This window comes from Eulemur rufifrons, chromosome 5 (assembly GCF_041146395.1).
Source record: "Eulemur rufifrons isolate Redbay chromosome 5, OSU_ERuf_1, whole genome shotgun sequence".
NCBI classification, from domain to species: Eukaryota; Metazoa; Chordata; class Mammalia; order Primates; family Lemuridae; genus Eulemur; species Eulemur rufifrons.
The window spans coordinates 32,900,800-32,913,493 of record NC_090987.1 but is presented as its reverse complement, the minus strand read 5'-3'; the positions used below and the strand labels follow the sequence as shown (position 1 = coordinate 32,913,493).

The window sequence follows — 12,694 nt, the reverse complement described above, 5'->3', positions numbered from 1 at the left end:
ATTTTCCTGGGAATAACACAGAGCAAATTTAAACAGCCCATGTGACTCATAGCTCCTTCGTGCCAGACTCAGTAGCAAATACTGCAGCTTGTGTGTAAAGAAGGAACAAGAATTATTTGTGCACACGCTGTTCCCTGGAGAAAAAGCAATTGCTATATTTGAGAGAGGTAAAAACAAGAAATAAATGGGAGATGGTCAAATAAGGTCAACCAGTTTTTCTAGGCACCAAACTTACTTGAAATACAGTATTTGGAGAGACCACCGCACATATTTTTTTAAAAATCTATGAAAAATCCACTAATGCACTGGTGCATGAATACACAGTAGCAAATAATTCAAGATATATAGCAATGTGCAGCCATGTATCTCAAATTAGAATTGAGCTCATTGAAGGTAAAATTAGATGCTAACATATTTAAAAAGTCCAAACACAGTTCTCTCTCCTCCTTCTTTGTCCAAAGTCATGGAAACAATTGCTCTAAGAACTGAAATAAAAAGTTCCAAGCTAAGAGAAATCAACCGACAGTGCTATTGTATAAAATATTTAGATCACTGTTTTCACTAACACTGAAAACAAAAGTCAGAGGGGTATCCCTACTTGTAATTCTTAATACTTGAACCCAGCTTGATAATTCCTTGAAATAGTCCCCATATGATATGGTTCTTGGTTAATTCTCCGGCCCCATTACTTACTATTCCAATCTCAGACTCTCCCATAGATACACAAATTTATTTCAGTTTCTAGAAAGCTCTATATTCCCTCTTGGCTTTTGGCATTCCCAATACTGGGTCTTCTTACTAAAATACTTTCCCATCCACCTCTTTTCCTAGATAATTCCTACCCATTTATTTTTCAGAATCAAACAAGGTCACTTGTAGGAAAGCTTCCCTAACCTCCCATGTTTAGATGAAAGACCCCTTTTTGGGGCTCCCACAGTACCCTAGGGTTTCTCTATTTATCTCTTAGCACACTGCATTACAGTTGCTTCCTTAGGTTATTAGAGGAGAGATTACCTTATGCACGGCCCACTCTACCATCCAGCACAGAGTGGGTATTCCATAACTGCCTGCTACAGGAAGAAATGAGGCCTGTAAATAAGTCTGAATTTTTTGCAGGTATTTTTAAAGTCATTCTGGAAGTTCCTCATTGTTTTCTCAGGTTCTGCTGCAATGAGAAATATACTATATACAAACTCTACCTACCTGCCTAGCAATTAAATTAAGTTAAATAATTTGTGGGTTTTGGTTCTTGGTAATAAAGGTAATACGTACATATAAAGGAAACCCACAGGTACAAAACCCTTAATCAAACTTACATTTTATTTTCTCCAAAATAAATAATCATAAGAGATGATTATTAGCTTTTGACTAACTTGAGTTTCCTCCCAATATATTCTCAGAGAACAGAAATGAACTAAAATCAAGAAACGGAAGGGCCCAGGAAAGAAGTCCAACATGCAGGTTTATTACGGTCTGAATAATCAGCAATTAAACCAGTCTGCATTGCTCCAATATTGAGTATGATCAAACCTATATTTATCTTTTGGAATTGAAGTTCAATGTCTAATATAAGATTTGTTTTCTCATTACTATTCCTTCAGCATTTATATATATATATTTTTAAAAGTTTGAAGAATCTGTCAGCTTTCTGATCATTGTGACTCTTCTGAAAGAAATCGATGACAGCCACAGGACCCTTGATGGCATCAAGTTAAATGTCCTCCATGGGCCAGAGGAGACAACCTAGGAAGCCACCACGCAACAGTTTCCTTTATTTTCTATGACTGAAAAATAGAAAGCCCCCAAACCCTTGCACTATAAAGTAGAGGAAAGAGTTGTAAATCAACTAAAGCAAAGAGGAAGAAAAGGCATTTCCTTCACCTCTAACAAAGGGAACTTAGAGCGATCAAGGGAAGGAACAAGATTTTCTACTTAGCTCCATAATTTTCATCCTCATGTTGTTAAAGAGATATCATCATTAGCACATGGAAGGATAAATCTATATTTTGAAGTCTTTTTTCCTGTCATTGCTCAGAGAAAGCAACAAAGAAGCACCAAATAAATAGAGTCTCTTATCTGAAATGTAGGAAAAAGGAAGCTAGTTCCTGGGAAATACCTTTACCCATCAGTAAGGAAACTGGTGCATGGGAAATACAGAGAGAATGGGGAGCTCTTCACTGCTGCCCCATGGGGAGAAATGTGAGGTGCTTGCACACGTGGACTTCATAAAAACTTTTGTATGTAAGGAACTGGTTACAAAAAGTACGCAGTAGCCAATGGAATCCTTTTGTTTGATCTCTGCAGGGGATTTAGGGCTGCAAAGTGCAGGAGGCAAGGTTTTTGCAATGGCTATTTTAGTATTCATGTCTCCTGTGCTGCTTTCTAATAAGTTAAGATGAAACGGGAGACTGCATGCAGGAGTGAGAGATGCAAGAAAAGCAGTACTGAAAAATAAAAATGAACAAAAGTGCACCTCAACTTCTCTTTTATTATGAACAGGCAAGAGAACAACAATGCCAATCTTAGTGTTATTGCTTAACGCTTCACATTTATGAAAGGACTTACAGTCAGTTTTACATGTTATTTCCCAATACTTTTCTGATAGAGGCTGAGGAGTTCTGTTGCTATGCTTAACATCAATTTTATATATTATACGGTTTTTCCAAAAAGGAAGATAAACATTCACTCTGTGCCAGCATGTTACCAAAGCGGTCAAAGAATTATTGTTCCCTTTGCTGTTTGGGTAGATCAAACCAATGGTTCCCTGACTATTCGAATTTTGTTTTCTTTCTGTTATATAGAGTTGCTTTTTCACTCCTACTCTTACCTCCACTCCATTCAGTTCATTATTACTTAAGCATACTCCTTACATAGTGTTTCTAACACATACATAACATAACAGGATACCATCTAAAGACCCAGGAGTGGGTACCTGTGCTCCTCCCTGTGGAATGGCATCTTTCTAAGAGGAGCATGTCTTGTGGAGCATGCTGAGAAATGTTTGCTCAAGCTAAGCAGGCAAAGTATGCTAAGATTCAGAAACTCTAGCTAACCTCGAGTTTTAGGTTTTTGTAAATTAATCTGTTAGTTTGCATGGAGAAAGTCATTCGATAAATAAGTAGACCCCAAATGTATTTATTCGATAAATAAGTAGACTGTATCTCCGACTCTTAACTGTCATCCTCACCTTCCTGACAAATTGGCTTAGCGCTTCCTCTGGGGCAAAAGATGACAGTGGGAAGTTCTATAATCCCTAATGTTTTATTAGATTTGGGGACAATCTAGATATTTTATTATTCCAATGAGAAATATTTCTTCATTTATTATGATGTGGCCCAAACAACATGAAAATCTGTCAGTTACCTGACTTATTTATTCAGTTTTGCCAAACAAGATGCCTTGATTAAAAAATACAAACCAACATCAGAAATTATCCAGAAAAACTGTCTACATTTCTTCAACAAATGTGAAAAATATGCCTTCATTTGGGGCCATGTAGTCACAGCCTAGCTGGAAATAAACTATTTTCTAAAAGTACAAGTCCCAGTGAAATGAAGAGTGTTAAGTAGAGTAGACATTTATTTCAAAGCTATGGGTATGTCTGAGTATAGAAAAGGGGTTCAAGATCTTTAACTATGTTCCCATTATAAGAACTTTTCTATATCTATATGTTAATTTCTTTATTTCCTTCCATTTCAGATCTGGTGAATTGAGTCAATAGATACCTGTTTATCTTTACTTCTTAGTGTATGGATTGTTACATCTAACATATGAAAACTATGGAAAATAGGCCCCCTTCTCCAGAGCAGTGGATGCAGTGGTGGACCTGTTGTAGTGTCACTTGTCTCTCCTCTGCATGGAGAGCTTGCGTTGACCAATGCCTCTAAGATATAAAGGTACAGTCCGTGTGGTAATGTCGGTGTTACTGTAACACCAATAGTCCCTGCAATTTATTTAGTGCATTCCGTGTGTTAGATGATTTATAAACACAATTTTATTTTAAAAAATTACTCAAATGACCCCCACAAAATGAAGACTCTAGGACTCAGAGTATTTATATGACTGTAGGTCCTAGGTGTGGGTTTCCACCCTTGTCTTTCTGGTTCAAAGTTCATGTTTTCTTCCCAGATCTCTCCAAGCAGGGAGTTAAATCAGGCAATGCGAAAACTTGGAGTAGGGTGGCTATATGTTCCAGCCTATACCTGCTGTTCTGGCATAATTAATAGTTCCCCTTTCATGCACACAAGTGTCCCAGTTTGGACAATGGGTTTGATAATCAGCCCATCTCTGAGCAAAGTTTAAAATGAACATAATCCTTTTTTAAGGTATTATTCACAATGCTTTAATTAATTTTAAGGGCTTCAAACAAGTAATGAAAGTAATGAATTGGACTTAGCTTGGTGTATTTAGGAAAACAGATGGATTTGCAGATGCAAATCATTTATTGGTTGGGTCTAATGCCTCGCTGTCTCTTATCTTCTGTTTTTCTGTCGTCTCTTTTTGAGAATCTTTTGTCTTCTTTTCTCTCTCCTTCCCCTCGTCTCCATGTCTCATTCTATGTAGGCTTTCTCTATTGATCAAGTGTCAAAAAACTGATTCTTTGGTTTTTTTCTTTCACTTTAGTTTCTGATGAATCTTTAAAACACAACTTGGTCACTCACTCAGACGTTTAAACCACTATCAATAGTATTTTTGTCAAAAAGAGAAATAAAAATCATTTGAAGATGTTGCTAACTTATTTTTCTTTCTCCTTTCTCCTTAATCTTGCTGCTACTATTCCACCACTTCTTTACTACAACCGTAGTGTATGGGTGTCCAGGGAGCTTTCTCGTCGCAGTTCCCGGACAATGCTACTGCAGGTTTCGCTGGGGTAAGCCAGCTTCAAAATGTATTATTTCAAGCACCGCCTCACATGTCTTTCCTCCTCTCCTGCTCTTACAGGAAAACTGTTGTCCTGTTTCTATTATTTTAAAGGGCTTTCAGGAAGAGAAAAGGAAATGATTTTTTTAAAAAATAAATCCGACAAAATACAGAACTGCTTAAAAGACACACACAAGAAGAAAATCTGACTTTCACTTTCATCGGTTTTAAATGTATGGCTTTGATTTATGGATCAAAATTGCTCATTTATTATTTTATCTATACAGCTCTGGGCAATTTTGACAGTTAAAATTTAGTTTTATTGACCAGTGCAGCCACTGTGCCCATGAGGGGACTGGTGCACACAGCCTGCTGCACTCAAGAAACGATGATTTTTGATTCCATGACTGAGTCCGATTGGGAATCATAACCGATATAACAACAAGTTCCAAATCTCAGTGCCCAAGGCAAGAGGTTTGCTGTAAAACACAATCACCCTTTAAGGAGGGGAGGAAGAGAATCCCGGGTAGAAGTTTGCAAGCACAATTTCATGAGGCTGGGATAGGCCGTAAATATATATCTGTCCATCCAAACTATGCAGCACTATGAGGGGGCGTTTCTCTAAAGACCCCGTCCCCTAGACTAAAGATTAATGAGCAAAAATGCCAAATGTTAGTTACAGAGATGCTGAACTCAATCATTTTGATGTGAGAACATTTACTAGTGCTATTAACCAATCTTGCACTTTTCAATCAGTAAAAAAAATAACAGAAGAATTTTGGAGGGGGGGGGATCTTTGCTCCTCCACTTCCTCCTCACCCTCCACAGTTGCAGCACACACAGAAACATAAACCAGTCCCATTTGAATTTAGGCCTATTCGATGACCAAATTGGCCACTTCTGCAATGTTAATTTAGTCTTTTCCTTGAAATCCCCTGTGATACATAAGCAAACCTCCAAAGAGGAACAAATCAATAAAATGTCTAATTTGATTAACCGTGTTTTCGAATTCATCAAGACAGCTCGGACCTGAAATAAAAAGTGAGTAAATAAATAAATAATGCACTCACTTGTGAGTATTTTCCACGTCTTCTTTTCATCATCGTAATACTGAACCAAATTGCTGGGAAGCCGGTCCGGTCCAGGAGGCAGCCCTCCAACCAATAACAGCATTTTCTTGTTAGAGCGAATTCTTCACCCAAAACAAAAGAGGAGATGAATAACCACATTATTGTAGAGTCTTTTTAGTGGCAACGAAATCATAACCATCAAAAGAATGTTCCTTGCTTGCAGATTTCTATTTCATTTTTTCCTGTTTCTTCTCCCATTCATGTCTCAACAATTTTTTTTTGAACCAAGCAGAAAAATGATCAGAAGAGCTGCACATCCCCATACTCATAGAATAATAAGCTCCCTTTATGCAATTTGTTAGAGGTTCATTCTAGAACGACCTTTTTCTTATATTATCCCTTTAAATCATCACTCTTTACAGCTGAGTACACATGAAATGCTCTGGAGTTGTACTAAGGTTAAGCATTAAAGTTGCATGTCAAAAATCGTATTAGTCAAAATCATTATTATAAGCCATTCTCCACTCAAAGAACCTTGAAAAAATTAAGGTTATGCAGAGAGTTTGTGAGCCAACTCTTTAATCACCCAGAGAACTTCAAATACCAGTTTGGTACAATTAGTAGCACAGGGCTAACTGGGGTGGGTTCACTAGTTTGAATGTGATTGTTTGTTTGTTTGTTTAATTTAACTTAGACTTCTGCCTTCTCCCCTTTCCCCCACTCCCAGCTCACCCTCCCCTCTGCCCTCCCCCTGTGCACCACTGGCGATATAGCAGCACCAATTGGTAAAAATGAGACTGTGATGTTGTTGTGAGCCTCCCCAGAGTGGAGCCCTGCCAATGCTTGCCACTGATCCAGCGGCATGAACCTGCTCAACTGTGCAAAGTCACTCTAATTCCCTCCCTCTGTTTTTCTACCTTCTCCCCCAGGGGGCAACCACTGAAAGGAGTGACTACCCACCCATCAAGAGCTGGCAATTCGCTGCTATTAAGCGTGACTGTGATTCCCAGTCTGCCTGGCAGTTCCTGAGAACAGGCCTGCAACGTCTCATATGCAGTAAAAGCTATAAGATGCACCCTGGCCGGCACACTCGACCTGATGGATGTACAATCCTCAGGAACAGTAATGGATTGAGCACACTTGGCGATTGAAGCAGGGAGAGGAGGCCCAGATCCCCACAAGGGCCCTGCTGATTTAACTGTCGCTTTACATATAATTGAACTTTTCATTTACCTGAAGGCTCAAGATGGTGGTGGAAGAAACGGAACAACAATGATTGAAGGGAAAAAAACATCAACAAATGTAAAGGGGTTACACTTACATATGATCACAACTCACCGTGTGGCTCTGAAATCTATGATTACGTATGCAGCCCATTCTGATTCAAGGATGCTTGGCGAAACATACCCTTGTGGAGAAGCATTGTTTGTTGGTTAAGAACCTAACATTCGGAGAGTTAACTTAATACGGTTAATGACATTGCCATGTAAAGGAAGGGAACGAGAGAATTCCTTTAATGAAACACTGGTGCCATTAAATGCATTGTATGTGCCTCAGTAGGAAAAATACCTTCTGGAGAAACTCCTGTGCTAGAGACTTATCGATAGAGGGAGCTGTACTTATAGAAGAATGACTAATGGAATAGCAGCTTGCAAAGCTCATTTTGCCACCCTGTGGATACAGTTGAGCACAAGGAAACAAACAAACACAACTTGCTTGAATTTAACGTACCTTTGAACTGGATTCATATGCTTTATAGACTAGGAGTTGGCAAATAAAACAGAATAACAGCAAATAGCCCCGTACTTTGAGGATTTCAATGACTGGGGTAGCTTTGTGAGAGGGATTAAAAAAAATCAGTGCAGTAAGTGCCAGTCTTTTATTTGGAAATAAAACATACATAATTCACATGCATTATAATCTCCTAAATGCATGGCCACAGAACTGATATATTAATACAATCCTTTTTTTTTTTTTTTTACTGTCATCTTTAGTCCAAATAATCGACCATTCTGTGTGTGTAAGAGAAGTCAAGATGAAAGCAAATACTCTTTTTGGTTGCTGTAAGTTCCCATGTGCAGATAGACCTGTTCAATTGGAAGTAATAATTCTGTGGCTGTCCCGAAGTCCCTTGTTTACATGCTGCCAGACTGCAGGTGGGGGCAGATAGATCAATATCAACAGGATAGAGAAGAAAGGGCTTATTGAAATAGTGGTTGTGACAAAAACAATGTCATTAAATCTCCATTTTAACATATAGATAAATGCACTGCTTTAAAAATGTGTTTAATGAATGACAAAATGGGATAAATGCATGGCTCAAATGTGTGTCTGAGGTCATTTCATTCATTGATAAGGCCAACTTCCCTGGACCAATCCCACTGCTGATTCTCCACACTGACTTAGATGGACCATCTCTGCAGATGAGGAGATGATCTAGAGTCTTTGTCCCCTCTGCCCTAAGAGCCAGCCATTACCATCTGTCCTCTACAAACAGGACTGAGACTACCATACATAAGCCACTGAACAGTTAGTACATGGTAACAGCCTGCACCCAGGCCAACAATGACATGATTCGAGGGCTAGCTAGAACAGCAGCAATGAAAGACTCCACATAACCAAGGCAAATCCCTAAGCTATCCAGGCCTCTGTAGGGAACGTGATGAAGAGTTACGTGGAAGTAAAAGAAATCCCACCTAGCCTCATTGGCTGTGTGTTTTCTACAAAGGGGCAATGCTTTGATGCCATAATGTATGGTCTTCTTAGTGAGTGAAGACACATTCCAAATCTTTTGCATTGTTCTATTTATATCCTCATTCATTCAATTTGTTATGGCATGCTACTTAGAGTATTTTGTCTCCAAATCTTGTGTTACTCAATTTTTCAACCCAATATCAATACGATTTAGTTCTAAGTAAAGGTTAAAGCTCTGATTTGTGAAGATGAACCACACAGAAACCCAAAAAATAGGATAAAGCATGTGAAAAATTGTATGGTACAGAGAAAGGAACATATCAAATAATAAAACACATTAGAGTGGCTTTCTTGCCATTTTCTCCATCGACTCTCAAACCAGCTCAATCGGTAAGTATAATTTTTCATTTTACAGGGAGGTGAGAAAGTTCCCATAGTTATTATAAGAAAATATACATTTGGACATTATATAAAACTATGAAGCTTTCTGGATCCAAATAAAGGGATCTAACAGAGATCACTCTACATTTCTTATTGCTTAAGGATAATACAAATGAAAAAAACCATCACATATTTTACTTTGATATAAATGCAATGTCAACTATTCAATTACTCCTAGAAAGTAATACATGTGAATAATTCCTGGGGAAAAGCCTCCATTCTTTTTACAATGTGCAACTATAATAGTGACAATGACAATAATGACAGATAATAATGAATGTGTATTGAATATTGAACCCCTAATTATCATGCTATTTATTTGATGTGTGTGAACTTCAGCTTGAAAACATTATGAACAAAAGATACTTTGTGAAGTAGAAAAGTAAAATTAGGAGAACCTGAACTGACTGTGCTGATGGGGGTTTCAATTCTTTTCTATTAATAAATCATTCCAGCAGAGCTTCACAGATTTAATTTTAGATTAGTCAAAATCTACAAATGTAGCCTTATTGCAATAATTAGAGCTCCTTCGTATAGCAACATGATATACTTTTAGAAGCTCTTTACATAGGGAACCAATTTAGCCAGAATTAATATGTTCTCTTCATAGCTTTTATTATTTTTAAAATACTCCTTTCATTCCTCATTGTAGCACCACGTAGACCAAAATAATGTATTTAAAAGATAAAGAATTAGAGGAATTTAAACAAAAAGCTGAGTATATCATGATTAATAATATTTGAATGCTTTTGATTTGGGTTCCGAGGTTCTTGCATAGAAAAATGTAAGGTTAAAAAGGCGATGGAATTTGAAGGTCTCCTTTGTTCCATCTCAGTAATTGCCCAACATTTACCATGTGTCACATTTGAGCATGTGTGTACGTGTGTATGTGTGTGTGCTGGCGCGCATACATACTTTGGTTCCGGGGATGAATGATTGAAGGATGACCTAAAACCTCTTGGTGTAAACAAATTTTTCATCATATTGGTGTTCTAAGTATGGTAAAGTCTCATTTATTTATATTTCAGTGATTTGGAACTTCAATAATTGGGAAACAGGCCAGATAAAATTTTCCTTTCCATGATACATGAAAAAAGTTTTCATTTTCAAGTTTCAATTTCATTTCAAAGTTTCAAAGAAGAGGTTTAACCTATTTAAGAAATCAGTTGATTTGCTAGTACTTTAGAGTTACCTATGTACATTTAGACACAATTCATTTACATATTACAAATGATTCTCATTTATTTATCAAAGAAGGTATTCTGCAATGTTTTAAGAATCATTGCATCATAGAATTGGAAGAGAACTTTGAGGCAATCTAGTGTAGGGATTTCCAAGCCTGGGTACTTACCAAGATCATCTGAGGGGATTAGAAATTGTGATTCTTGATATAGATTCTCAGTTCCCAGTTCTCAGAGCTTATGATTCAGTGGGATGAGGCCTTAAAAATCAATAATGTTTCACAGCCTTCTAGTTGATTCTAACACACAGCCAGACTTAGGACCACTAACTTGGTCTGGTTTTCTACATAATGTAGAAATCCTTTTAATTGTTTTTTCATAAGTAATTATTCTTATCTACTTGGAAATTTGTAATGAAATGGACCTTAGTTTTTCAAGTGCACTCTATTGTTGAAAGTCGTTGGACAGATGTGTGAGATATATTTTGTCTCCTTATGCTGAGCTGAAGAACCTTCCTAGGTCTTCTATAGAAAAAGCCAAGTATCTGCTTCTGTAGAAGCACTTCTGTGAAGCACTTCAAATATTGGAAGATAGTTGTCATACATCTTCTCTTCTCCATTTTGAAAACCTTCCTTTTTTTCTGAAAAAGTTTCCATTTTCCTTACCATCCTAGTCACCTCCTTGAAGCATTCTCTAAACCATCACTGTTCCTTTTAACATGTGAAGGTCAGAATTGAATACAACCTAACAAATGTGATATGTAATATGATGAATACTATTTCCCTTTTAAGTCTTCCTAAAATCACAATAGGCTTTTAGCAGTTACAATGCATTGTTGGGTCCCTGTTCAGTTTCTAGCTGACTACAAATATAGATTTTTTTTTTTTTTTTTTTTTTTTGTGACAGAGTCTCACTCTGTTGCCCTGAGTAGAATGCCGTGGTGTCAGCCTAGCTCATAGCAACCTGAAACTCCTGGGCTCAAACGATCCTCCCGCCTCAGCCTCCCAAACAGCTGGGACTACAGGCATGTGCCACAATGCCTGGCTAATTTTTCTATTTTTAGTAGAGATGGGGTCTCACTCTTGCTCAGGCTGGTCTTGAACTCCTGAGCTCAAGCGATCCTCCCAGCCAGAGTGCTCGGATTACAGGCGTGAGCCACCGCACCAGCCTATAGATTTTTTTTTTTTTTAAAGCAAGTGTTTTTAAGCCAAGTTTTTCCTATCTTACATTTCTTCTAATTAGAATATTTTAAACATCTATGTATGACTATTTTTAACTTTTTTATGTTCTCTACTGATTTAGACATTTTGCTTCAATTCGTTTATTAGTTAGCAATTGTTAATTGAGTTTCTACAGTGGGGAAGAAGGGAAAATGTTCCTTTGCCCTCAGAAGTTTCGCTGAAAGATCAACTCACAATAAGGCAGACTAATAAGAGAAAGAGATTACACATTTATTTACTGTGCGCATGGAGAGAATCACAGAGTGACTACCCAATATTCCAACGGAGTCCAGTTTATGTACCCTCATTATGGGTGAGGAGATGAGGACTATGGGTAATTCTGTTGAGGGGCAATAAATGATCACTAAGATAAATGTATACTTGGGAGAATGAACGGATGGGGGGAAACAGACTGACTTGTAAATGATTCTCTTTGGAAATGAACTTAACCTGAGAGACAAGCATTATTTTAAAATCAGTTGGGCTAGGTCTGGTTGCATTCTTGATTTTCTTTCCTACAATAGATGAGATAACAGGGAGAGGATAGAAAGGCAATTGTTCTTCATGGGTCCCTCTGGTTTTTATGGAAGTAGAGAGAAGGCCCCTTTCAATGCCTGTTGATCTCTGAGGGCCTTTAATTCAAAATATTCTTTATACCAAGGGGTCATATTTTGGAGTGAAGGTCCCTGAGCACCTCTTATGTTCCAGGTACTGTTCCAAGGACTGGAGATGATAGTGGGAACAAGAGGAGTAAATTCCCCGTTCCTCATGGTACTTAATTCCATCCTAGTGGGGACATCTGTGGAAGCTATTATGATTCTTGAGGCAGAATCATCTAGTTGCTAAGTGTGTAGCCTCATAGTTAAGGTGAGATGCCTGGTTTCAGCTCTTCTGAGATAAGGTGCCTTGGGCTAGCCTCTTTGCCCTTTAACTTTATGTGTAAAATGGGATAACATAGACCTAAGGCATAGGCTTCTTTAATTTTCAGGATTAAAAGAAATAATACATGTAAAGCCTTTAAAACAGTGTTAAATAAATGCTGATTGTCATCATCTTCATCATCATGATCATCGTGGTTGTCGTTGTCATCGTCACATCATCAGTAGTAGCTATTCCTTTGTGTAAATTGCAGGTTTGACAATCAGGTGGCCTCTATACCCATGCACATTTTTATACTTAAAAATAATAAAGAGTTGTATTTCCACTGGTTAGATATTTTAATTATCTT

At 37.6% G+C, this 12,694-nt stretch overlaps 1 protein-coding gene across 1 annotated transcript in view; it reads right to left on the bottom strand.

Moving 5' to 3' along the window:
• Nucleotides 1-12,694, bottom strand: part of KLHL14 (kelch like family member 14) — a 92,213-nt gene that overhangs the window by 56,768 nt on the left and 22,751 nt on the right. The window contains exon 2 of the mRNA XM_069468136.1: nt 5,931-6,052. Coding sequence (XP_069324237.1) covers nt 5,931-6,052 — 122 coding nt within the window. The remainder of the gene's footprint in view (nt 1-5,930; nt 6,053-12,694) is intronic.